This window comes from Helicoverpa zea, chromosome 4, assembly GCF_022581195.2.
Source record: "Helicoverpa zea isolate HzStark_Cry1AcR chromosome 4, ilHelZeax1.1, whole genome shotgun sequence".
In the NCBI taxonomy this organism is placed as follows: domain Eukaryota; kingdom Metazoa; phylum Arthropoda; class Insecta; order Lepidoptera; family Noctuidae; genus Helicoverpa; species Helicoverpa zea.
In genome coordinates this window covers 4109061-4133126 of record NC_061455.1, presented here as the reverse complement: position 1 = coordinate 4133126, position 24066 = coordinate 4109061, and the positions used below count along the sequence as shown (strand labels likewise).

The 24066-nt window shown below is 36.1% G+C and overlaps 1 protein-coding gene across 1 annotated transcript in view; it reads left to right on the top strand.

Annotated features, from left to right (window-relative positions):
• Window positions 1-10299: 10299 nt before the first annotated feature.
• LOC124630146 overlaps window positions 10300-24066 on the top strand; it is a 28257-nt gene continuing 14490 nt past the window's right edge. The window contains exons 1-8 of the mRNA XM_047163881.1: window positions 10300-10536; window positions 12348-12417; window positions 13820-13964; window positions 14453-14650; window positions 15609-15657; window positions 18744-18807; window positions 20788-20935; window positions 22326-22523. Coding sequence (XP_047019837.1) covers window positions 10488-10536; window positions 12348-12417; window positions 13820-13964; window positions 14453-14650; window positions 15609-15657; window positions 18744-18807; window positions 20788-20935; window positions 22326-22523 — 921 coding nt within the window. The 5' untranslated portion in view covers window positions 10300-10487. The remainder of the gene's footprint in view (window positions 10537-12347; window positions 12418-13819; window positions 13965-14452; window positions 14651-15608; window positions 15658-18743; window positions 18808-20787; window positions 20936-22325; window positions 22524-24066) is intronic.

The window sequence follows — 24066 nt, the reverse complement described above, 5'->3', positions numbered from 1 at the left end:
CTTCCGAGGGATTGTCTTGCGCTGACTGCGCAATCAATATTTTAAGTTCATAACATGAATTCTAAAACCAGGCAAACTAAAAGAGGTTCTCCCAGCTCCCCTTAAAATGCAATTACATTTTTCGACGTCGATATGATTACGTTACACAAACGTAAAGGTACGCATGTCAATAGTTAGAGGAACGTAGAGGGTTAGGTTTTGGGTGGAAAGGATCAAAACGGGATTAGAGGAACGACAACCAATCAAGGGTAACTGGACTGTTATACCTACGCGAAATAAATGCGGCACATAAAACTTATTTATAGCCAAAGCACTATAGACTTTAGGTCTTAGAAGTAAGGTCGAGAGTCGGTTGACTGGTCGAGTTTATTGATGTTTTGTTTGGAAGGGAGGGTAGATGGATGAGGAGGGCGAGGGTAGCGAGTGCAACCTCCGCAGACAATCTTACAAGTTAATTGTGTTCCGTGCCTGAAGCCGCCTGACTACGGAATAATATCGCACTCACTACGCTTTGCGTCTATATAACTTTAACTGAAAATGTACACGAATTTTGTACGGAATAGAAAATTTATTTTAGTTTGTTGGTGTAGACTTGGTTCTTGTTTTGAGATTGAGGTTATTTAGAAGCTATGAAATAAGCAAAATTTTGAATATGTCTTTAAGTTTTAATATTTCTACTAGCTCCTCTTGGTTAACGTAATCAACTTTACCAAGTAAATTCATATACATAACAAAATTTTACCAAAACCTCTCTGAATATAAACGCGAGTAATTTTACCTTTTCGGTGAGGCTTAGCACTTTCACCTGCAAGTTATTGTACAAGCCTCACGTCACTTTATACCTTTTAACTTATCAACATAAAACATACTTTCTCATGAATAAACAAGTACCTAGTTTACATCATATGACATACAGGGAGTTTAATAAACTTTCTAGACATATTACATCGTGCATCGCGTAGGGCGGGCGACTTAGGCGGGCGGGTGCCCCGGCCCGGGGGGGGGGAGGGGAGGGAGCAGTAAATAAATACACTGCGACACGGATTTATTGCAAACACTACTCAACTCATGCAGATATGTTGACTTCATAAAGAAGTTGCCAGTTGAAGGCTTTTGAATCTCTCTACTTATGTGGCAATACATGGAAAATCTCTAGTTATTTTTCAATTTTTCTACTTTTCATATAGCCTGAATTATATATTTAAAATTTATAAACAAAAGTATTCAGTGTCCTACGATCTCTGGGCTCTGTAATGGTGTATTCAATATGCTACGCCGCTACGAAACTTCGTAGCTTTACAAAATACATTCAATCGTTAGTAGTTGAATACACTGCTCGATATGTTTTCCGTGACTAGTTTGAAATATTTTAAACTGAATATTTTCCTGTTTCATAAAGAAATCAATTTTTAGTGTTATTTTTCTTCGACAAGCGCTTTTTTGAAAGTCAATATACCCAAAGATATAAACTCCTATATAAAATTATAAGTAAATATCAACATAAGTAAATGTAGTTGCACATGATATTACATAACGCTAAAAAGGTGCATAGCGGCATTGAATATTGTTTATCACAGAGCACATTGCGATAAGGCACGTGAATTCTGCAACGCGATAGGTATTAACTCACTTTGAGCGTAGATATACATTTTTGCAAGCCTTGTCAAATAATGAAAAGATTTTTATGAAGAGAAATCATTTTAAGTGGCAGGTATGATTCAAGATATGCAATCAATCTGCCAAAGGATCCGATAGGAAAAGAATAACAAATAAAAATTTGTTTACTTGAAAACCAGCTATGTGGCACAAGAAATTGGATCACAATTCCCAAAGATATGAAGAAATATAAGTATGTATCAATCCCTAGAATTGAGAACCTCTTATTCAAAGTCTGTTTAAAATTCTAAACCTAGAGCAAAACATGACCCGCCTACAATTACTTAGTTGACATTACGTATTCGAGGCGTCTGCGAGACACTGAGGCTTCATAAACCTCGCATTTAAATACTCATCACGTCAACACTAACGTATTATGATATGTTACGAGTACATCCGAGGTTCGAGTGGTGGGGAAAATCAAGAGCAGGGAGCTGCGGCGCGGGGGGAGGGGAATGAAGATTTACGATCGAGGCATAACGAGCGCTAGATGAGGCGTAAAGAAGCCCAATTCCGGTTATTATACCTACAGCCTTAGTATAGACTGTTTATACAATTTTATACCTTACGGAACTTATGGTTGGCCGATTCTTAAATGGATCGTTTATAAAATGGTGGGTTTTATTGAATTTTCTTTTGGTTTAATTGAAAAGTAAGAACTCAGTCCAGCTATGTAACCTTTTGTACAATTCATTGTTTCTCAAAATGCGATAGGTTAAAGTATTTTTTGTTAAGAAGATTGTTCTTTGCACTTATTTTGTTCCCAAACTCTCAAGCAATCCCAAACTCTCACCATACCTTAACAAACTCCTTACTTTAGAAGTAGTGTTCTCGGAATACCTAACTGTTTGGTATATTTGTACTACTTGCAGACGGAATATGAAACGGGTGCAGCGGTATTTAGCCAGCACGAGCCTCGCTACGAAGGGGGTGTAACTAATTTCTGGATTAAGCACATTTGCAAATGTAATTTGTATTCATTAAAACATCGCAACATCGTACGTGTAATGTTTTTAAACGGAAAAACCGGTGCGACATTTCATTACAGAGCTTTTGTAGTCGAAATAACCGAAATTATGTGCTTTGTTGTTTGTGCTACGCCGGTGTTGCATGAATTATGAAACTAATGAGAGACGTGTAGTTTGGAACTGAATATAATTAGGTAATGTTTTACGCTTCTTGAATTTTGTATCTATCACCGTGAAAAATAATGAGCTATGTACTCTGCAATAAAACGTTCATTATTCGTTCCTTTTCAGGATTTATTCTTTTTTTCTAAGAGTCATAACCCTTATTTTTACGAATCAGTGTCAGTCAGAGACTTAATGATCATCCAAAAATTAAAATTACTTGATAAGGAAATGCGGGTTTTAACTCAGTAAGTAGTTAAAATTATGTTAAAGAATCTAAGTTACAATCATGAGGAAACTCAATCTTTGTAAGTAGATTAACTCCTGAAAATCATTCGAAAATAATATTTGAGTCAACAAATGTCATAAAAATGTGTTCAATATAAAATAAAATTGATAAACAAAACAATAGCGGGAATCAAATGAGCGTATATCAGGGGAGGGCACACAGCGACGCGGCACGGGCGCGGTACGACTCGTCGCCACTCAAACGACTTTATTGTGCTGTCGTTCAAACGCGACAGAACCTAATAGAATTAAATTGGGAGACGCGCTGCTCCGTTATGTGGAAAATAATAACACCGAGTGGCTGCTATCTCCGTAGGTTTCACGCGCCGGTGGCAGGGGCCAACTAATGGAAATCCAGCCAATGATAATCTGTTTTCTACACCATTAATCCTGAACTAAGTCTGAGTACAATCTGTGGCGTCTCCGGCACTGCGACTCGAGTTTTATGCCCTCGTTAAGGTCCGCAATTTGTGGAGTCGGGCTGTTAAGACGGTTTGCCCTCATTCGCTCCCAAATCCTAATTCCGACCGTGGACTTTCTTAATCTTACGATATTGAGCTGGAGGTAATTGTTTCAAAATTGTAGCTCGGATAGTTGTTTCTCGGCGTTTTAGTGTTGCCCGCTGATGTATGGCGGTTGTTACGTACTGCGAGTTACGACGGCTCATTACTGATTGATAACACTTGTGTTCTGCTACTTAATTGCTTAAAGTTTGCATTGAAAGCTGTAAGGAACTGTCAGTTTGCAGGACTTAACGAATTTTATTACGATATACCTAAGAGTCTGGAGCTTTATCTGGTGCGTAGCGCAAACGGATATTCTAAAGTGATTTCCCAGTGATACGTTTTACAGCCCCTAGCTGCATGAGTGTTATTTAATTCGAAATACATGTTTATTTAGTGTGCTCGGCTTATCCAAATAACCAATACTTTAAGAGAATGGAGCCGTGGAGGAGCACAATAAAAACGAAAGTAATCATGCAAATTGGTGAAGGAGGAAAGTTGAATTAAAAAGCGGGTGTGTGCGGGTGGCGGCGGGCGCGGCGGGGCGCGGGGCGGGGTAATGTGTCTTAATGACCGCAATGGATGAGCACCGTAATCCGGCCTGGAGCGGCGCGCGCCCGCAACCTTTTGCTCCTGCTCGTTAGCTATCTACTGCTGCTACAACCCTGCCCTCCTACTCAATTGTTTTAGATATACGCGTCGCGCCGGGATATAAGTACTGTTATGTTTATCCTCCGGCGCGCTGAATAAACAAACACTAAAACTGATTTCATCGAGCTACGACGAAGCTACAAATCTTAGACGAGTGAGAGGCAATAAAAGTGCAAGTAATCAAAAGCCGGCTCGTAGGAGAGCTGACGTCGCAACATCATGTCATAAGCGATAAAATTCAGGTCAGCAATAAGCAGTGCGGGTCACACGAGCGCGCGACACGAGGCGACATCACGCGACATGACGCGACACGAGGCGACGCGACGCGACGCTGTCGCACGCACGCCGCGCACAGACACCACATCATCAAATCAACATTTGCAGATTCGCGAAGCTTTGCCTGGGAGATTTAGAGGTGGAAGGAAAATAAAAAAGTTCGTAGAGGAATCCGGCTTGATCCCTGTTGCCTTTATGGTAATGCCGGGATGCGTGTATTCGACTATTCAATTTATATTTTTTTCCCTTTCGCCTTATTTCTTTCTCTCCGAAATTATCTATCCTTCGAATTTCGTTTCGCACTGTATTGTATACGGGATTCGATGTTTGCGAATAAGGTACGACTTTGCCTGAAAATATCACGAATAACCGCAGCGGATTGGCTTTGTTCACGACTTCAAACAAGTTTTCTTTTCGTATAAATATTATGTGTATAAAGCAAGTCGGTCGCCGAGAGCCGCGGCACACACACAGAGGCACAAACTTCCCTCCTTGTATATTGCACTCGCTACTTCGCTCCCAGCTTTAGAATTTTGTAAGCACTGACAAAATGGGTACATTTACAACGGATTCTGCTGCTTCAAGATTACACTTTCAAACATATGTCATTTAGAACTGCTGAACGTTATGTTTCTGTACCTACACAGTATTATGTTGATAAAAAATAAAGTTAGGTACTGAAATGTCACTTAAAAATGGAATGCATAAATAGCATCAGAACATAAGGATTTAAATATTAATTTTCCTTTGAAATAAATAAAGTATATCGCTATATCAAGTACCTGCCTAATTAAACGTCAATATTAATGAGGTCACAGCATAGGTGTAGGTACTAATTATATTTATCAATAAATCTTTATGAAAAACAAATTACTTAATAAACCGCTTGACATTTTCTACTAAAATGCTGGCGTACAAGTAGGCATGTTCAAATTTAACATTGTTCTTCCCTCATGAATAAATCATAAGAAGTAAGCGGGGCTCTACGCCTTTATAATTCTACATAATACATTAAAACGTTGTACAGATTGCCTTCTACTTTCATAATATCAACTTAATGGGTATTAGTACCTATGTGTAACGGAAAATGCTTGTCAACAACATTTTCTTATGTACCTACCTGTATACTACTTAATGGTAAGTATATTAGATAGGTATACCTATAATATGAGGACCCTGAGATTCTATACTGGTCATAGCAATAGACACACGGGTCAATCGATCAAAGATACAATTCTTCATATGGTAGGCTGTAAGAAGGATGAATGACCAAATCATAAAGAATCACCTACGTACGTGCCTCGGAACTCGGAAAGTATGTACTTACCTATGTGAAGTATGTAGTATGTACTCTGTTTATTACTTGTAGATTTTTTACTCTTTAGGACTTTGAAGATCAAATAAACAGTTACTTCGTTTAAAATGTACTTGATATTTATAGATACTCGACGGTGACCCTATTATAATAACGCCAGTCATTTTTAGGTGTGCCTCAGCTATTCCTCATTCTTAGTTAGGAAAAATTTGAAAAAAGGATTTTCGGGGCTTATTTTTTAAAAAGAAGAATTAAAACAAAAGCGAATGTTTTTCAGCGAATCGTGTGATATGATTTAGTGCACTCTGCGACATTAGGTGGACTAGAGTCGGGCGGCTCCTAATCTTGAGTAATGTTCGCCATTTGTCTTCGCGACCGTTCACGTGTAATTGGACGGTCACCGTTCAGAATCACTGCCTCGATATTCATCGCGCAAAATATTACCTACTCTTTATTTATCAACATGAAGAAAAGCACGTAATGTAAATCACGATGTGAGAGGTGCGTTTTTTAATCGATAACTTAGGGTGAGATTTAGGAGTGAGTGAGTATAATGCACCTGTTTTTGAATTTTCATTGCTTTTTTTTTATATATAACTTGAAGAATTACTTCGTGCTTATGAGATTTACAGACAAGTCAGGATTGACTCTGCTATTTTTAAGAACCCAGACCGTAAAGTCCATCCAGCAAATATTTTAACAATTCATTTGCCTATATTACAGCATTTTTATGGTTCCTTGTCGATAGTTAGATGTACTTTTAGTTTGTTTAACCTAAAGTTATTTTTCTCTGAACTACTATCTACTAGACTTTTGTCTTTATATGTCCATTTAGTAAATAGTTACCAACAAGCAGTGCAATCATATTTTTTGATCCACAATAAATTGTCAATTTTATCTTACACCAGTGATTCAGGGGGACGACTGGAGAGCCTTTTAAATATATCGAGTATTTCAGTGCAACGATACAGCGAGTTGTTTACAGTGGGGGTTGTGGTGGGCTTGGGGGGGGCGCGAGGGGGTGCGGGCGGGGCGGGGTGGGTTCAAGATGGCGGCGTCGCCAAGGCAACGGTGCAGTCGCTTCCTTAATCGACCGTCGCAGGCTCGCGCCGTCTCCGGCCCACTCTCATTTATGTATTGTATTGCACTCGAGGACTGACTTGTGTTTTATGATGTTCGCGGTACCTATGTACTGCAAGAGCTGGCTCGTTTACGAACATAATATACATTTATAAGGATTTCCTTTACAAACGTGAGCCTTAGGAATTTATTGGAAGTTGTATGCTGCGCTCACTAGTTACAACTTCTAAAATAATAAAGTACTTAGATTCGATCCTTCGAATCCGATAGGTACCTTTTCCTGCGTAAATACCTCGAAGAGAATTCCCCACGATTTCTCCTAATAACCCCACGTACATCGGTCACTGTCCCACCGAACCTTACTCCACTAGCTCACAAACAAGCATCTTGCGCTATCCCGATTTGTAAATAACGTACGTTCAAGAGTCGTTAGTTCGCCGATCAGTTAGGTCAGTCCGTAATCCAGTGGCCGCCGGCGCTGCAACCGCCGCGGAGCCAATAAAAAAGAGTTATAGTTGAGAAGAAAAGGAAAGTCTCGCGTCTCAGGCCGTTAGTTAGGGATCAAGGGCTCAGCTCGCGCCGGGCGATAATCATAATTTTTACTTACAAGAGCAAGAGTATACGGCATTAGGTGGCGGGCGCGCGACAAATCTTTCCTAACTGCGGCCAACTTCGCGACTCCACTCGGTGTTAGCTCTCGACACTATATTTTGTAGACTACAGGTGCTTCAGACGCTCTGGACTAAGCGACTGCTGAATGTGGAACACTGCTGCGAGGTATGCCGCGCACGTGCACGGCTCTAAGTATTGTTGGGACGTATGGAGTGTACCATGATGAAGATATGTTATTGCTCTACTTGTTTTCGTTGTTATGTCTTTGCTATCTTCCTACTCACACAGAAAATATATATTAACTGCGTTATTCCTACTACGACAATTCTAATATAGGTATCTAAGTGCTACGAAAAATTTGGTGTGAGCAAAAATATTCACAACGACAAAACCAGATATTGGGGTCCAAATTACTTTTTATGGATTAGATAGTTCTCATATTCTCTTGTAAAGGTAAGGCACTAAGGAAATAGCTTCCGTAAACATAAGGGATACAAAAAGGGGCTCCTAAAACAGCACATAACCACGTCCTCGCCATTTACAAAGTCACCGTTGTTGTCCGATTTGATACACAAACAAAGTATCGTGCGGACGTAGTCTCGTCACGTGGTGCGAGTGCCCAGTGCGTTACGACGCGCTATTCAAGTGTTATTCAGAATATGTGAACATCGCGCACGTGCGCAAATCTGTGGAGATGCTGTGTACAACTAGACACAGGGGGAGTCCATCTGCCTTTTTAGACGAATCTTCTCAAGTTGTACCTGCTCTGTGTATGTAACTATTAAGTTTTGCGTCATTAGCACGCTCCTGAAGAATAAAAATCGAGTGACAATCTGGTGGTCTGAAACTGTTCTTGCTGTAACTTAGACAAAGGGAACGTCTAAGTTTTATCTAAGAATTCAGTTTTGGTTTACGAGGTGTACCTATGTATTTTTCTAACATTTAATTGCTTGTGCCGAGTTTTAGTTTCACCACAGCAGTCTCACCTCATAGCAGCAGCGAAACAATCACTAAACACAGACTACTCCCAAGAAAGTCTCAAAATCTACATTAAACCACCACAAAAATAAAGTAACGAGGAAGTCTCCATAGGTCTGTGTGCGCTAGTCCTCACGGGCCGGCTCGGGTCGGATTTGTTTTATGCCGACCGAAGACATCGACTTACCGCGACCGTCCGGTGTCTCCTTAATTTTATTACACGACCCGAACTCCAACAAAATGTCCTAATTGTGTCTCGAAAAACCAACCTGCAGAATGGAATTACCAATTTTGTTTTGTCCTTTTCTATGGGAGTTCGACGTCTTATTGGGTCGAGGTTCCTTTTCTTGGATTTTATCTACGTAACGTAGGTATTTTATATATTTACTTGTTTTGCTGTGGAGCTTTGCTGCTGTGAGTAAATTTTCTGTTTCTACCTATTGTATGTAGGTATCTTTGTTTTTAAGTAGCTATTTGTTACAGCATTATTTTTCAAAGGTTTTAGGTAGATACTAACAGAGTGTAGATAAATTTACCTATTTCTGAGATCTAACGAGCATCTTTATTAACCGACTTCCCAAAAAGGAGGAGGTTCTCAATTCGTCGGGATCTTTTTTTTTACTTTATATTGTCATTTATAGGTACTCCAACCCATACAAACGCGCGCATAAACAGATAGGTAGATACTAGTTCATTATATCAAATATGGGTAAGTAGAGTTACGCAAATTACTTTTGTCAATGATACCGAGGAATCAGCAATAAAAATGCTGAACCGATTAAAACTGTTATTTAATAAAGGTGGCAGTGCGCAGTTAGTTACTCACCATTATATTGATAACCATAAATTACTAGATGCCTGAAATCTCCATAAAATCGGAATAAAATTATTTTGCAATACTTACCAGTTACTATAAAAAATCATAAATTTAAAGTAATAATTTATTTCTCAATTTTCAATCACAGGACATTATGATCTCTAAAAGTTATTGGAAACTTACCTTTTTCCTATTATGCCTGCTTGAATACATAAATATTTTATTTCGATGTTGCGGCTTAATCGAGACTATGTCTGCTAAGTATTAATTTATTTAGACATAGATAATGTCCGTAAGAAAAAAAAATGTACTTTAGAAAAATAATAAAAGTTGAATTGCAAACAATATGCAAGTAGCACCATCTGTTGTTGAATAGCTGTAATATTTAAACTATAGTGCCACCTAGTGTCGAGTAGCAATTACTAGTGTAACCATCTAACTTTGTTAAAGCTAGTATTCGTACAAAAAATCACTAGATGGCGTTGATACATCCGTTGCTTTCAGTGTTGTACAATTTTCATTAAAAGAAGTTAAAAGTAACGTTGATTTTGAATATAATGCAGAACGTGATTATTATAAAACTTACTTTTTATTTGGTTTTATTTAACTACAGATTAACAACATAAAAAAGAAATATCCGTTAAATACACTTGTTGGGAAATAATAACAAAAAAACAGTCGTTTCTATAAAGAAGTATAAAAGATCAAAACAAGTTAAATTAATTTATTATCATAATCCTTCCGCTACAAAAACAATTTTATTTGAGGATGGCGCGGAATGTCTTTTTATCTGACGTCATCAATGCACAAGATGAACATGTATAGAAAAATTAAATTAATAATGATCGAATATTTTTGAAATTTAATTAATTATTAATAATACAGTTCATCAATAAGCGTTTCCTAATGTTATATAATTGCAGGGGATAATATTAACGTATTTATAAATAACGGTTTTAGTCGGTAACGTTAATCATACGTAGCACAACACTATAGTTTGTTTGACAGCAACAGCGTTCTTAGACGGACGTTCGTTGTCGGCTGTTGAGAGTGACTTGACAATTGTTTATCAATCGATACGCAATAACTTCCAAACAAAGTGAAATTATACAGTATTTGTTTAGTATTTTGTACGGAGAGAACGAAACTGGACTGCACGAGATAAAGCGAAAACTTTAAAAATGACAAACACTTATGTGGTTTGTCTAATAGCACTCTTTTGTTGTACAGGTAAGAACTAACATTATTGTACGGTTAATCGTAATTTATAATTAAGTTTGTCCTTGTAATATTTGTGTACTCAAACATTAAGTAAATAACACGCGAATTTTACTCGTAATACGATTTCACAAAGATTTCGGTAGAGGTGAAAAATACCCACTATTGTTTTAATAAATCGTAATAAGTATTTTCGTGTTACGTACTTACGTAGTGATTTCTTCGAGGTATTACGAACGCAGTCTGACTAATGTACGTTGGATTATTGCTGGAATTTATACCAATTAGATGGATATGCAAGTACTTAAAATTTACTTACCTATTCCTTATTGTGAATCTATACTTTTATCTTTTTGAAGTCTTGGTGTATTTCGCCATCACGTTAGATTATTCTCGAAAAGCAACTACCTACAGTACTATATAACTGGCCAGATGCAGATAAATATTAACAATAGTGAGGTTTATAACCATAGATAATTACCACATGTTAAAGAATTACCATACCCACTTCAAATAGATGTAAAAACTCCTTTGTACTTAGCATGATATCATGTTATAACACTATATCATGCGATACTACTGTACTTACAGTAGTATTTAAATGATATCAGTAACAATTGTTGTGTTGTAGTCTTCTGGATCAAATTTCCTGTTTTTGATCCACAGTTGAATAGTAGGTATCGTTGATTAAAACACAATGATAAAATTTAAAAGTTATGATTAAACCAGAATGTCAAGTAAATGTAGGTACAGTATATAAGCATATATATATATACAGTATATAAGACCTGTTGCAAATTAAAATCAATTTTAATATCCTTATCAACATGTATTACTATTTGTTATACACCTAATAGTAATAAGTAGTGTAAGAAGAAGTGTAGTAGTAAGTAGTGTAAGAGTCGTGGTGGCCTAGTGGGTAAAGGACCAACCTCAAGTACGAGGGCGCGGGTTCGATCCCAGGTCAGGCAAGTACCAATGCAACTTTTCTAAGTTTGTATGTACTTTCTAAGTATATCTTAGACACCATTGGCTGTGTTTCGGATGGCACGTTAAACTGTAGGTCCCGGCTGTCATTGAACATCCTTGGCAGTCGTTATGGGTAGTCAGAAGCCAGTAAGTCTGACACCAGTCTAACCAAGGGGTATCGGGTTGCCCGGGATACTGGGTTGAGGAGGTCAGATAGGCAGTCGCTTCTTGTAAAGCACTGGTACTCAGCTGAATCCGGTTAGACTGGAAGCCGACCCCAACATGATTGGGAAAAGGCTCGGAGGATGATGATACACCTAATAGTAAAAACATGCTAAACAACAAATATTTTTTTACCCACAAGCGACAGAATTATGTGTCATCAATAATACTTATGTATCGTAAGATAATGAGCCTACTTATCAAGATATCTACAAGCTTTCAATCAGTATTAAATTATAATAAAGTAATCTTGTCTTTGTGAAAGTCAACAAGTTACCAAACAACTACCTTCAACTTGTTACATTCAAACCGTCTCCACACATACACAACAAAATTACAACTGTAACTTTTAACATTGACTAACTACCTAACTCCTACTTAGAACATGCAGAAAAAAACATTGATCAACTTTTTTCAAATTTTCATCATAAACTTAACATACCGTGAACCAATATTCAATGTGTCTGCTTTGTTCTCTTATCAATTTCAGTGTTCACTATTTGTACAGAAGTTTATATGATAAACAGTAGCTGACCCGTCTGACATGTTTTGCTGACATTATTTTTAATATGGAGATAAGCCGAGTTACAATTATTATTGTGTTTATTTCAATATTAATGTTTTGTTCGCAGATTTGTCGTTTGCGCGACAAGTACCGAAAGAGTGTGCTAAAGGACCATCAGTATGGTGTCAGAGCCTCAAGTAAGATATTATTTAAAAATATACTAGATTTTTCCTGCGCTTTCATCACTGTCTCGCTGAAGTATTCCTGTAAATATATAAAGTAAACCCATGTCAGTCGAGGATAGAAAAAACTGTGAAAGTGTTTAAATTGGTTTCATAGTTGATGTACAGCTCTGGAGTATGAAGAAACAAGCTTAAACCACCTTATTATAAAACATGGTTTTAAGAAAGTACCAGCTTTTGTACCACCTTTAAACCACCATCCTGAACAAAATCAGTGGACTAATCCTATTACTAAAGCGAGTACTTCTTAAAACCATGTTTTATAATAAGGTCGAAAAAGTTTCCTATATATAGTAGTATAGTAAACAAATGCTGAGTACTAACATACAATAACAATATACTGGTTGTTAGCTACTGAGAACAGTAGTGTGTGGTTATCACAATTAAACAAACAAATAAATTAATTGATATATTCATTGTCATGATTCCAACTGGACATAACAGTATTGCTTACACTGGTAGGTTGTGTTATTATATTTTTCTTTACTAAGATAGTTGTGAATCATGATTTCAATTTACATATATTTGTCAAATGCTTAGGAAGTCATTAATGACTAGACAAAGTCAAACAGTCCACTTAGTTTCAAATGAGTCATCATTAATATTTGTTCATAAATTAAGTGTGGATAATTCGAGAGTCAATGAATAGAGTTAATTAGTAAAAATGTTTCTACATAAACATTTCATTTATTTTACACAAGTTAATAAAGTCAACGAACCTATAGTTGTGATGACCTACATTTTAAAATTTAAACTTCATTATCACCATTTAGAAAGAGTTTGCCATTTGAGATCGTGTAGAACATAAATATGAATAATAATATAATACATCAAGTCAGTCACAACATTAAGTCATTTAATGATTATTGACGATCCGTTACTCACGTCCGCTCTCATACTGGCTTCACAAGGGGGATATATAAACATAATTTACATCTCCGTAGGTTGTATCATAATGTAAATGTTATGAGGCGGATTTTTCAAGGATTTTTTTCGACATGACAATACCGTTCAATTGCAAGTTCGCAACTACCAAATTAGTGACCAATGTTACTACAAAATTTGTATTACTTTTCTATTCAACATTTTTCTGTCCTCTAGCCAAAGGGTAGATCTCCCCAACTAAAACTGCAGTAACCTTTACTATTCAAGCTCTTCTTAATTTTTCTTCCACCCTTGCATGCTTTACACATAGTCCAACTGGTGATATAATTCTACACATAGGATCAAAATCCATAACGACTCACAACTCATAAGGTCATATTGACTCACTACGCGACGACTCTACATCGTAAGAGTCCTACAACTTCCTTACTCGCGTGACTCATGACTCATGTAATGATGACGGTGTGCTCAGGCGAGGCGCGGATTGCGGGGCCGTCGGCCACTGCACATCCACCGTGTGGGAGAAACAGACTCAGCGTGTGTCGAACAATGAGGTGTCCACCAAGTTCATCCGGCTGTTCCGACAGCTGAAGGATGTTAGGGAACTTATTAATGAGGTTTGTATTACTTAGTATATTATAAACTAGCGGTTATTTCCCTCGTCTCGGGGAACTTCTTCCCGTACCCGGATGAAATATACCTAGCCAAATGTGAGGAATTTTTCAGATCGGTTAAGATGTTTCTCAGCCTTTAGGGTACGAACAAAAAAAAATTTCCTCTATTTGTAGTTATAGGTAAACTTATTCGGAACATGATATAGTCAGGCCATAATATAATAATTTCTCATTCCTGTTAAAAGCCTGGTGTTTTCCTTAAACGTTAGTCATACTGCGAGCTATTATTTTTTACATGAAATGTTATAGTTCACGATTCCTGGGTCTTACCCAGACCAGATTTTAATTTCAGCGCTGAACTTGTTTTGAGTAATTTAACTTCATGGAGCCTAAAATACCATAATTGAAAGTACCTAATATTAAATATTTTGTCCTGACCTACTTAGTCCCTGTAATATGATATTTGACATAAACATTGCCCTTTTCACCAGGACTACTTAGCGTCCCGCATATCATCAGAATGCAAGGACGTGCCCTATCCCGCGATCTCGAAGATATGCAAGGAGAACACTGCTCACTTAGAGCAGTATATTAACCATGTGCTTCAGTCTGAGACCTCGCCGGAGACCATGTGCGAGCTCATCGGCATGTGCAACAACGACAAGCTTGATAACGCCATGGCTATGCATGTGAGTATAATTAATGACCGTTGCCCGAATGTGCCAGAAAAGAAGTTATTTAAGGATGAGATATCAAGCGATCGGAGGTGGATTGTGTGAGTGTCTTTATGACTTGAGTTGTCCTAAAGACACAACTGGCAATTCTATCGGATATCTGGTAATTCTGGCAATTCACTTTATTCTCGTAGTTTATTGATGAATAGGATGAATATCTACAAAACCTTACATGTGTTGCCATTTATGGTGACAATTGTACGGTGCAGGTGGCCCGAAATAGATAGTGTCATATCGGCTGATCTCTGAGTGTGTAACACCTAATACTTAGAAAAATAGTTGAATAGGTACGATTTTTATAAATATCGTGTATTTTCAATATCAATATCGTGAATCATCAAAACGAAAATGTCAAAGCGATGAATACCGTCTGACAACTTTCAGCTCACCTGTTTTAACAGCATTATACATATTCATAGCCTTCTATCGCTGTAGCATTATTCACCCATTCGGAAAATATAACGTTCGATACACCTCTATCTATGATTCCACAGTAACAAGGATGTAGGAAATGTTCCTACAAATGTGCAATATTATGTACCTACAGGTGTGTAGGTACAGTAGGTGACAATGAATGATGTTTGTGGTAATTGAAGCGTCGTGTTATTACGGCCGACGAGCGTGTGATCGGATATTGATCAATACCTCTCTATGCTTGATTTACATTGATAAAGATTCTGAAATATGTACCATTTTCTAATACAGTATGTAGGTACTTTTACTTATTTGGACGGAAAATTACCAACCTATATGTTACATTGTAACCTACTGTAGTTACTGTAGAAATTAAGAGATAATTTATTTATTTCTTATCATTCTAATAACCAACAAATATCTCTTAATTAATACCCTATGAAAGTGCATCTATCGAGACGTATTAGTACATTTTTTGACTTGCTTGTTTCTTTCGCAGAAAAAGAAGCCTTTTGTACCCAAAGCTGACAAACACGAAAAACACAAGGGTAAGTTTCTTAAAGATTTTCATGTAATTTTATATAAATATATAAAATGATATGCTATATATGGATAAGCTAGAAACAACATTTAACGTCAGTGAAAGAAGTATTGTTTCTATTTTCCCCTGCCTGATTGATTTCTTATTTCGCGAATTCATACCAAACCGATCAACCATGTGGAACTATCAGTACACAATATTGCTAAGCTAATAAAGTTCGATATATTTATACAAGTGCATGTTTTGTTTCTACTCCGATACGAAAGAATGTCAACTCAGTCGGTTCTCTCATTGAACCGGACAATGCCATTGTTTCATATATTTTTCAGTGGAAAATCGCGACAAGATACCATTAAGTAGAAACAGTTTTCATTCATAATTTCGTTCTATTTAAATAGTACCAATAAAGCTGTGATAAGAGATGTTGACGACCTTTTAAAAGTCGATATGTCGAGACAATGATTTGGGTTAATCAAGACTGAATAGTAATCAGCTGATCCACTTTGCGTGGTTTTTTAATGCATGCTGATGTTGTTTGCAATTTATATTTATTCAAGTGTCAAGTATAATCTGTATGAAGGTCTTCATTTTCATAATAAACAATAACTGAAAAAAAAATTGAGGCAAAAAAAACTTTAAAAACAAGCTTTTATTTAAATGCGCTAAAAAGAAAATTTTACTGTAACTTTACTGTCAACTTATAATATTTCAAATTTAACATATTTGACACAATTTATATGTTTTAAAAGCTTATCGCGATTTTACTAAGAAAGTAAATACGAGTACTTAAATCTCGCGACAGCGAAAGCTTGTTTTTAAAGATTTTTTTACCTCAATTTATTTTATACTTTTTAGTTTTCACCTCGTAAGTTCCTAAGTCTAAATTCTGTAGCGGCGGTCATCTTAAGGCGGGTCTACTCTAGACGAACCGAGCACGAGCGAAGCACAAGCGGAGCCGTCGTTTGCGGCGTCAAGTGTGGACGTACAACGAACCTACAACGATCACTGTTCTCGAACGTAGTTTTCCCCAGTGAGTTCGCGGCTCTTGGCGAATATGGACGATATAATAATATTGCAGTAGCCGCTGCTGTTGCAGCCAACCAAGCCCTTTTTATAAAGGGCGTCACAAGGGCAAAACCGACAACAGGCGGAACGCAGCCGAGCACGAACGAAATGCTCGCAGCGCGCTCGTTAGAGTCTTGTAAGTTGGTCCACACTAGACGAATTGTGTTCGGCTCGTGCTCCGCTCGTGCTCGGCTCTTCTAGCGTAGACGCAGCTTTAGATTTTGATTTGGTAAAGTGCACTTTATTCTACTTGTCAAGACCTGTCATTGGATTGACAAATATAGGTTATTCACCATTTTGTAGCGGCGGCCATCTTGGATTTTTATTTCGTAAAATGCAATGTGTTCTACTTGTCAATCCCTTTCATCTGATACCCATATTTAGTCTATACCCATATTGTATAGGTACCTTAAAAATAACTAGTCCGCCATCTTGTATATTTAGCCATGTTGGATTTAGGATGACGTCACATGCATTGTCATCCAAACTAAACATGTATGCAAAATTTCAGCTCAATCGTTTGAGGGCAAGTGCCTTAAATTGAGTTGTAAAGTTCCACCCGAACACACATAGTTACATACATACATTGCAAGTTAAATAAAAGCTTGTAATAATTACGTACAAAAATATAATTCACCTACTACTGAGCGAAAAATCTAAACAGAATGATTGCTTGTAAAATACATTGGCGTAAAATCTACAGGTCATAACACCGCAACAGTTTCATTAAACAAAGTACAGTTTTCAATACCAAAGTAACTTGCGTAACCTTTATAAACTCTGATTTTATGAATGCTACTTCATTCAATGCGATGGAACTAATTACTAAACGATAATTTAGTACTAAAAACGACATACTTCAGTAAATCATAATCATGACCTTATATAAACTTTGTTTACGTTTCGCTGCATTTATTTTTGCATACATTTGCATGTCACTTTTTCTGGCTAGACTGCCAAGACATGACTTTCATGTTTACAGTTGCACTAATTTTACACAATGTTGCTCAGTTGTAAATATGTAGGTATGTTACTATATTTTTTAAAGAAGTACTACCGCGGACTTTTTCGCCTAACCACTGGTGTTATTTTTTTAATCCTACGACGCTATTCAAAGGGTCTCCTTTGAATAGCGTCGCCTAGTAAGACGATAGTACATTCATCGTCGTGGGGCTCAGTCTTTTTCGTCACTAGTGGAGATAATATCTATTGTTTAGTTTTCGATAGCTATTCTTATTTTTGTATGCGTTGCTGAATAATCTGCATGTCAAAATGCCTTATTGTCATTTGGTTAATACCAGAATAATATGATGACCACTATGACTACTACTACTGCTATAGAAAAACTAGAATAATATGACACTAAAAACATGAATCTCTTAAATACGTACAGTCACGAGCAATAAAAGGTCGACACTGGTTATTCTACAAAATTACAAAATAGGTCCCATCTCCAAATATAAACCAACATTTTACGAAGTAATCGCTTTCAATCAAATTTTGCTAAGTGAATATATAAATTATTAAACGAGACTACACTCTTCTGTTAAAAGTATTAACGGTTAGCCTTCAGGGTTGCCATTGAAAAGAGTTACCTCCCCGTTCCGCCTCGTTGATCACCCATAGCATTATTGCCGTGATTTACGGCTATTTTAATTAACTGAGTTTTCTCAAGTATGTTAAGGTTGCACAATTTACACAGATCTGAAACACGCAATTTAACAAGATTTTATAACTTAGCTTGGTAAATTCCATAAAAAGCGATAACATTAGAGGAATTGAGAACTGAGGTTCTCAATTACTTTTTGGGAAGTTTGTTAAAATAAGTAATGAATGCTTATAAAATAGCACACACACAAGATAATATGCAAGTCAGATTATCTAAAGTACACTTTAGGCTTCTTTCTACAGGATTTACCTAATGGATATTTGATCTAAATGTACATGTTAGATTAGCTTTAAATTAAATAAAGCTGGAAAACTAAATATCTACTAGTTTGCAATGCTAACCGTAACCCTTCATTGCAGGCCCGCAGTTGTTAGGCAGCGCCCAGTGCACTTGGGGACCGTCTTACTGGTGCAGCAATTTCAGGTAGGTAAATATAACATTAAGTATCAACTTTAATCATTACTACTACTAGGTATTATGTATATAGTCCGGCTATGTGACAGTCCTATGGTCCGCGCGGATTGGCGGAGGACGTTACCGTAATCAGTAAGTACTTATAAAATACGCTGGCAGGAACACACTAGCATGTCATATAAAGATATGTACTACCATGCTCGCGCAATGTCGATTGGCGCTATCGAAGGTATATCCAGGGTTCCTAACGATCTTTTTCTAACAAACTTCACTGGGAAACGACTAATAATATTAGCTAATACTATTTTAAAATTCAGTAATTACTGAAAATATTCTCATAGATTGTCTTCATGACACAAACACGCGGTATTTCCTGCTTCGATAATTAATTGGCTCATACGTGTAATTAATATTTACAGGTTTAATAACGTTATTAGATTTATAACTGAGTACCTATTGTACCAATTAGTGGTTAATACATTACTGGTTAATTCTATATTTCTGTTCATAATAAAATATAAACAACACACACGATTTACCAATAATATTCGATGACAGAATAATAATAAGGATGTACCTAGTCAATAAAGTCTGCACTAAGTATTGATAATCGCCATTCTGGTTCACTAATTGGTTACATTATCATCATTAATTATTTTACCTTGAATAAAATAATTATATTTATATATTCTGTTTACAGCGTTATATAATAATATTGAATGACTAACAAGTTTCTCTTATTTAATATGTATTTTGCCCTACATTGTCAATACCCAAAGTAGGATTAATAATATATTTTTACACCACAGATAGAATATCTTACTATACCAAAATTATGTTAGATCCACTGCACTGACCATTGTTTATATCTTAATGCATCCGTCGGAACAAATTATTATAGAATTACGTTGCACAACGACCGTTGTCATAACAAATAACCGTAGTAAATAACTGCAAAATTTTAAAGTGCAGTAATCAATTCTGCAACAGAGTCATAAAAGATGATTTCCAGTATTTTTTACTGCTTACTTTGAATAAGTTCTTTTTGTTTAAATAAAATCCACTATCCATATAGCTCCCAAGACTCCTAAGATACAATTTCTTATATTATTCTTCTACCTACTTGGACTGCAAAAAAGGCATTCTGCACTACGTAAAAAAACAATTGCAAATTGTAATAAATGCATAATCGATAATTTTCACTAGAAAAATATTTCAATTAAATTGCGTAAATTCCCAAAGCCATAAGTAAAAAAGTAACGTTTACGCAGACCGCTAATTTGCAATCCAAGCGGTTTGTATCGATTCTCGTATTCGATACAATCGATTGTAAAACTGTTTTACACAATTCCGTTGTATAACCAGTTGTCTAGTTACATTTGGTTTAAAAACGAATAATACGTGTCGAATTCATTTCAACACTTTTCCATTGTAATCGATCGCTTGGCTTATGGAACTTGTAAATGCGGTTATGTGATTATTAGCAATGATATTTTTTTTGTAATCTTAATTGAATCGACACGTTATTCAACTAATCTCATAATCTGAACTAGATTAAGATTAGATAATAATCACGTGGTGCTTTATCGATATTGTTTTGTTTAATGTATGTACATAGCTTTTTATGCCTTAATTAATAATTTGGACTGAAAGGATCAACAATAGTCTACTATTTAATGGAAATATCAGGCTTTGTAAACCCGGTATATTTATCTCGATTACCGAAACCGACCTGTAGTCAATTTTAGGTCTTTACCCAACTCTCTTGAGGCCGCTTACTGAGCCACTAGTCCCTCATAAACACTAGTGGCCTTACTACAAAAACTTAAACGCCTGTTTTACACTTGTCTAAAAAAATTGTGGCTGCAAAATGAACCATATGTCAACGTCATAATTTGACATTTTTTTAGACAAGGCTTAAACTGACGTTTAAAAGTTTTTGTGGTAAGACGGTAGAAATCTAACATTTGACTAACTTTGTTCATTTAGCACTGGTCGTCAATGCAAGGCGACTCACCACTGCGTGTCCAAAGTATGGCCACATATGAACGTGCCCGAGGATACCGACAGCATCTGCAAGATTTGTACCGACATGGTGCAGCAAGCGAGGGACCAACTGCAGAGCAACGAGACTCAGGTAAAATATTCACTAATTATTATAATTTTACTTCAATGTTAATGATCCATAACACAACACAAAGAAATTAATGAATTCAGCCCGTTTTAGCTTGCATCTTGGTCTTAAATTATATTCGAGAAAAATGTAGGACAATTGCGGTTTTCTGTAATTTTTATAGCCCGGAAAAATATCGCATATAGGTAAACCACCATCGCATTGCACCGAGTAACTTCAACGATAAGTAAATCATAGCCTGTAGTTGGCTATGATTTACTTATCGCTGAAGTTACTCGATTTGATAAATTGATAAATTGGCGGCAATCGGTTAGTTGACTGTGTTTGTATTTATCGTTATACAAATATGTATGTTGCAACCCGCCCTTATTTTAAATACCAATTTCATATATTCTTGTTCGATATCCACAGAAAGATTAAATTACCTACTTTTATGAATCAATATGCATGAGAAAGTCAAATCGGCACATTATGCATGAATGAATTCTCCAGCGTCATATTAATAAAACTATCAAACGCACATATTAACACATGCTTACACCAGTCATTATCTAGGACACAACTTTTTTGTTCATCGCTCTCAAGTTATCTTAGAGCAAACAAAGGCTGAACTTACACCTTATAAAGTGTAGGATAGTATAAGTCGTTGTCCGATAGCAACCTCACATACGCCCACGTTACATTGTTTTACAGATAAAGTACTAATTATCATGCTAAATTGAGTTTGAAAATGGGAACATTGTATTATGTAGGATACCTTTATATTATAGCTTTTATAAGAGCTTCGCTGATGACAGAGATTGTAGCACAATTTTTATGTCTTAAACACACAAAATTTCCACTATACCCGGGTGACATATTTCATTCTGTTTGACGCCTTGTAACGTTAAGGGGCAAATTTTATCCGGGTCTTTTAAGTAGCACCGTTGGAACCAGATACTGTAGAATAAATAAACCCAAATTCGATTTAATTGCATACTAATAACAATGCACGTGGTTTCAGCTAGTGGTCTCTGCATTTCTAGTAAGTCTGCATATCTTGCTAATTAGTAATTAGCGTGATTGTTTGTTTTGTATTAGAATACTCGATAAGTAATGTATTATACGTTGTAGATACTTTGTAGCTAACTATAAATCTGTTTGAGATAGTGTAGCTCTAGCTATGTTATTTTAAAACTGGTTATTTCATTCAGGTATTTGCATGTACTTGTACATATCCTTTATATGTCTATATACGTACGTATGAATAATTAATTTAAACTACTGCTAGAGTAATGATCTAGGTATGATTTTATTTTTCAGTTATAGTCCATCCTTTATTTTGCTCAATCAAACCATTTTTTATTTAGTAAATAAAGCATGACACATGTAAAATATTTTATATTAATTACAGGAAGAACTAAAGGAAGTATTCGAAGGATCATGCAAGCTGATTCCTATCAACATAGTGGCCAAGGAATGTATGAGGCTGGCTGATGACTTCGTGCCCGAGCTGGTGGAAACCCTCGCCTCTCAGATGAACCCTCAGCAAGTGTGCTCTGTCGCTGGACTGTGTAACAATGCCAAGATTGATAGGATGCTTGAAGATTTCGTAAGTATTTTTTTATGTTAATTTGATATTTTTGTATGTATCTTGGTAAAAGTGAAGGAAAATATTATGAGGAAGCCTGGAATTTTTAGTTTGAAATCGCCAATCCATCTTGACTAAGAGTAGTGATTATGGGAAAAGGCCTGTGTCCGGCGGTGGGATGTAAAAAAGCTGATGTTCATTAATATTTCCTTAATGATGATAATATTGCCTTACGGTTTCTTTTCCTGTTAAAAATAAGTGTCCTAAATATTTAGCCATACTAAGTTTAACAACTCGTTGAAGCCACTACCATTATTAATTGAAAGCGATTTTGAAATTGCAAATCTGCGTCATTATGTGGGAAATGGCTCCTTATTTTCGTTCGGAGTACTGCAACTATATTTAAAACCTATTTATATCAACCTCATTACTGACTACTTCTTTATGGTTCCCAATGAATAAGCCTTTGTTATGTACAATATACATACACGCTCTTTGTACTGACCTACTTGTGTGTAACGATGACCTAAATATGTCATTCAGATTATCTCCAATTCGTAAGTTTATACAAATCTAATGCAATGTTATTTTAATACATATTGATACAATATATTGAACGTTATACAATGATATGAGAAGCCAATACATATACATTGATATATTTAGGCATACTTACTTGTTGAAATTCAAGTCGCTAAATTTATTTATTTTTAATGCATATTTAGGTGACTAATCAATTCGAATGAATAATAAATAGGTGATATCATTTTACAGCAAAATTCTTCGTATTTAAGTCGCATATTGATGACTCTTGAAGTATTATTATTTCATACACATTTCCCCAAAACCAAAAGTCAATTCAATGAGTAACACAAAAACAAGAATTTGCAGTTTGAATATTTGCAGGGCACAAATTTCTGTCTATGTTTGAAGAAACTTTAGTGTCATCTTATCTCTCATTTTCTGTACGGTTAATGAAGATATGATAGAAGAGTATGGAAGGTGAAAATATGCTGCGCCGACTCCAAATAAAATTGGGATAAGGGCAGGAGGATGATGATGATTTATAAAGATATTCAACAATTCAACTGTGTGTTAGATAGTTGTACACAATATAACCATTTACCCTACTTCAACAAGACATAGAAAGAAATTAATAGTAGTTTCGTTGAAATAAGTCCTCAAAAAATAATAATGTATCCGTTTATTAGTCACGACACGCTGTTTATAACAATATTATCAGGTTATCGCGATTACATTAGACGCGGTGACCTTCCATCGCGCCACGATTGTAAATATTGCCAATTTTTCTTTTATTTTGTCGATAGAATCGGATGTTTTTGTACTTGTAAATATTGAAATTGTGTGAAATAAACATGTATTTACTTCAAATACTAAGATGATCTCAAACACCTACTTCTGATAACAGTTCTTTTAGAAAAGTCTACAGTATACATATTTACTTAAATCACAACTAATAAATCCTAGTACTGAATATTTCATATTTAAGTAATAAATTCCTCTGCCTTTCTTCAGGAACAAAATGTACCCTTTGAACAACACG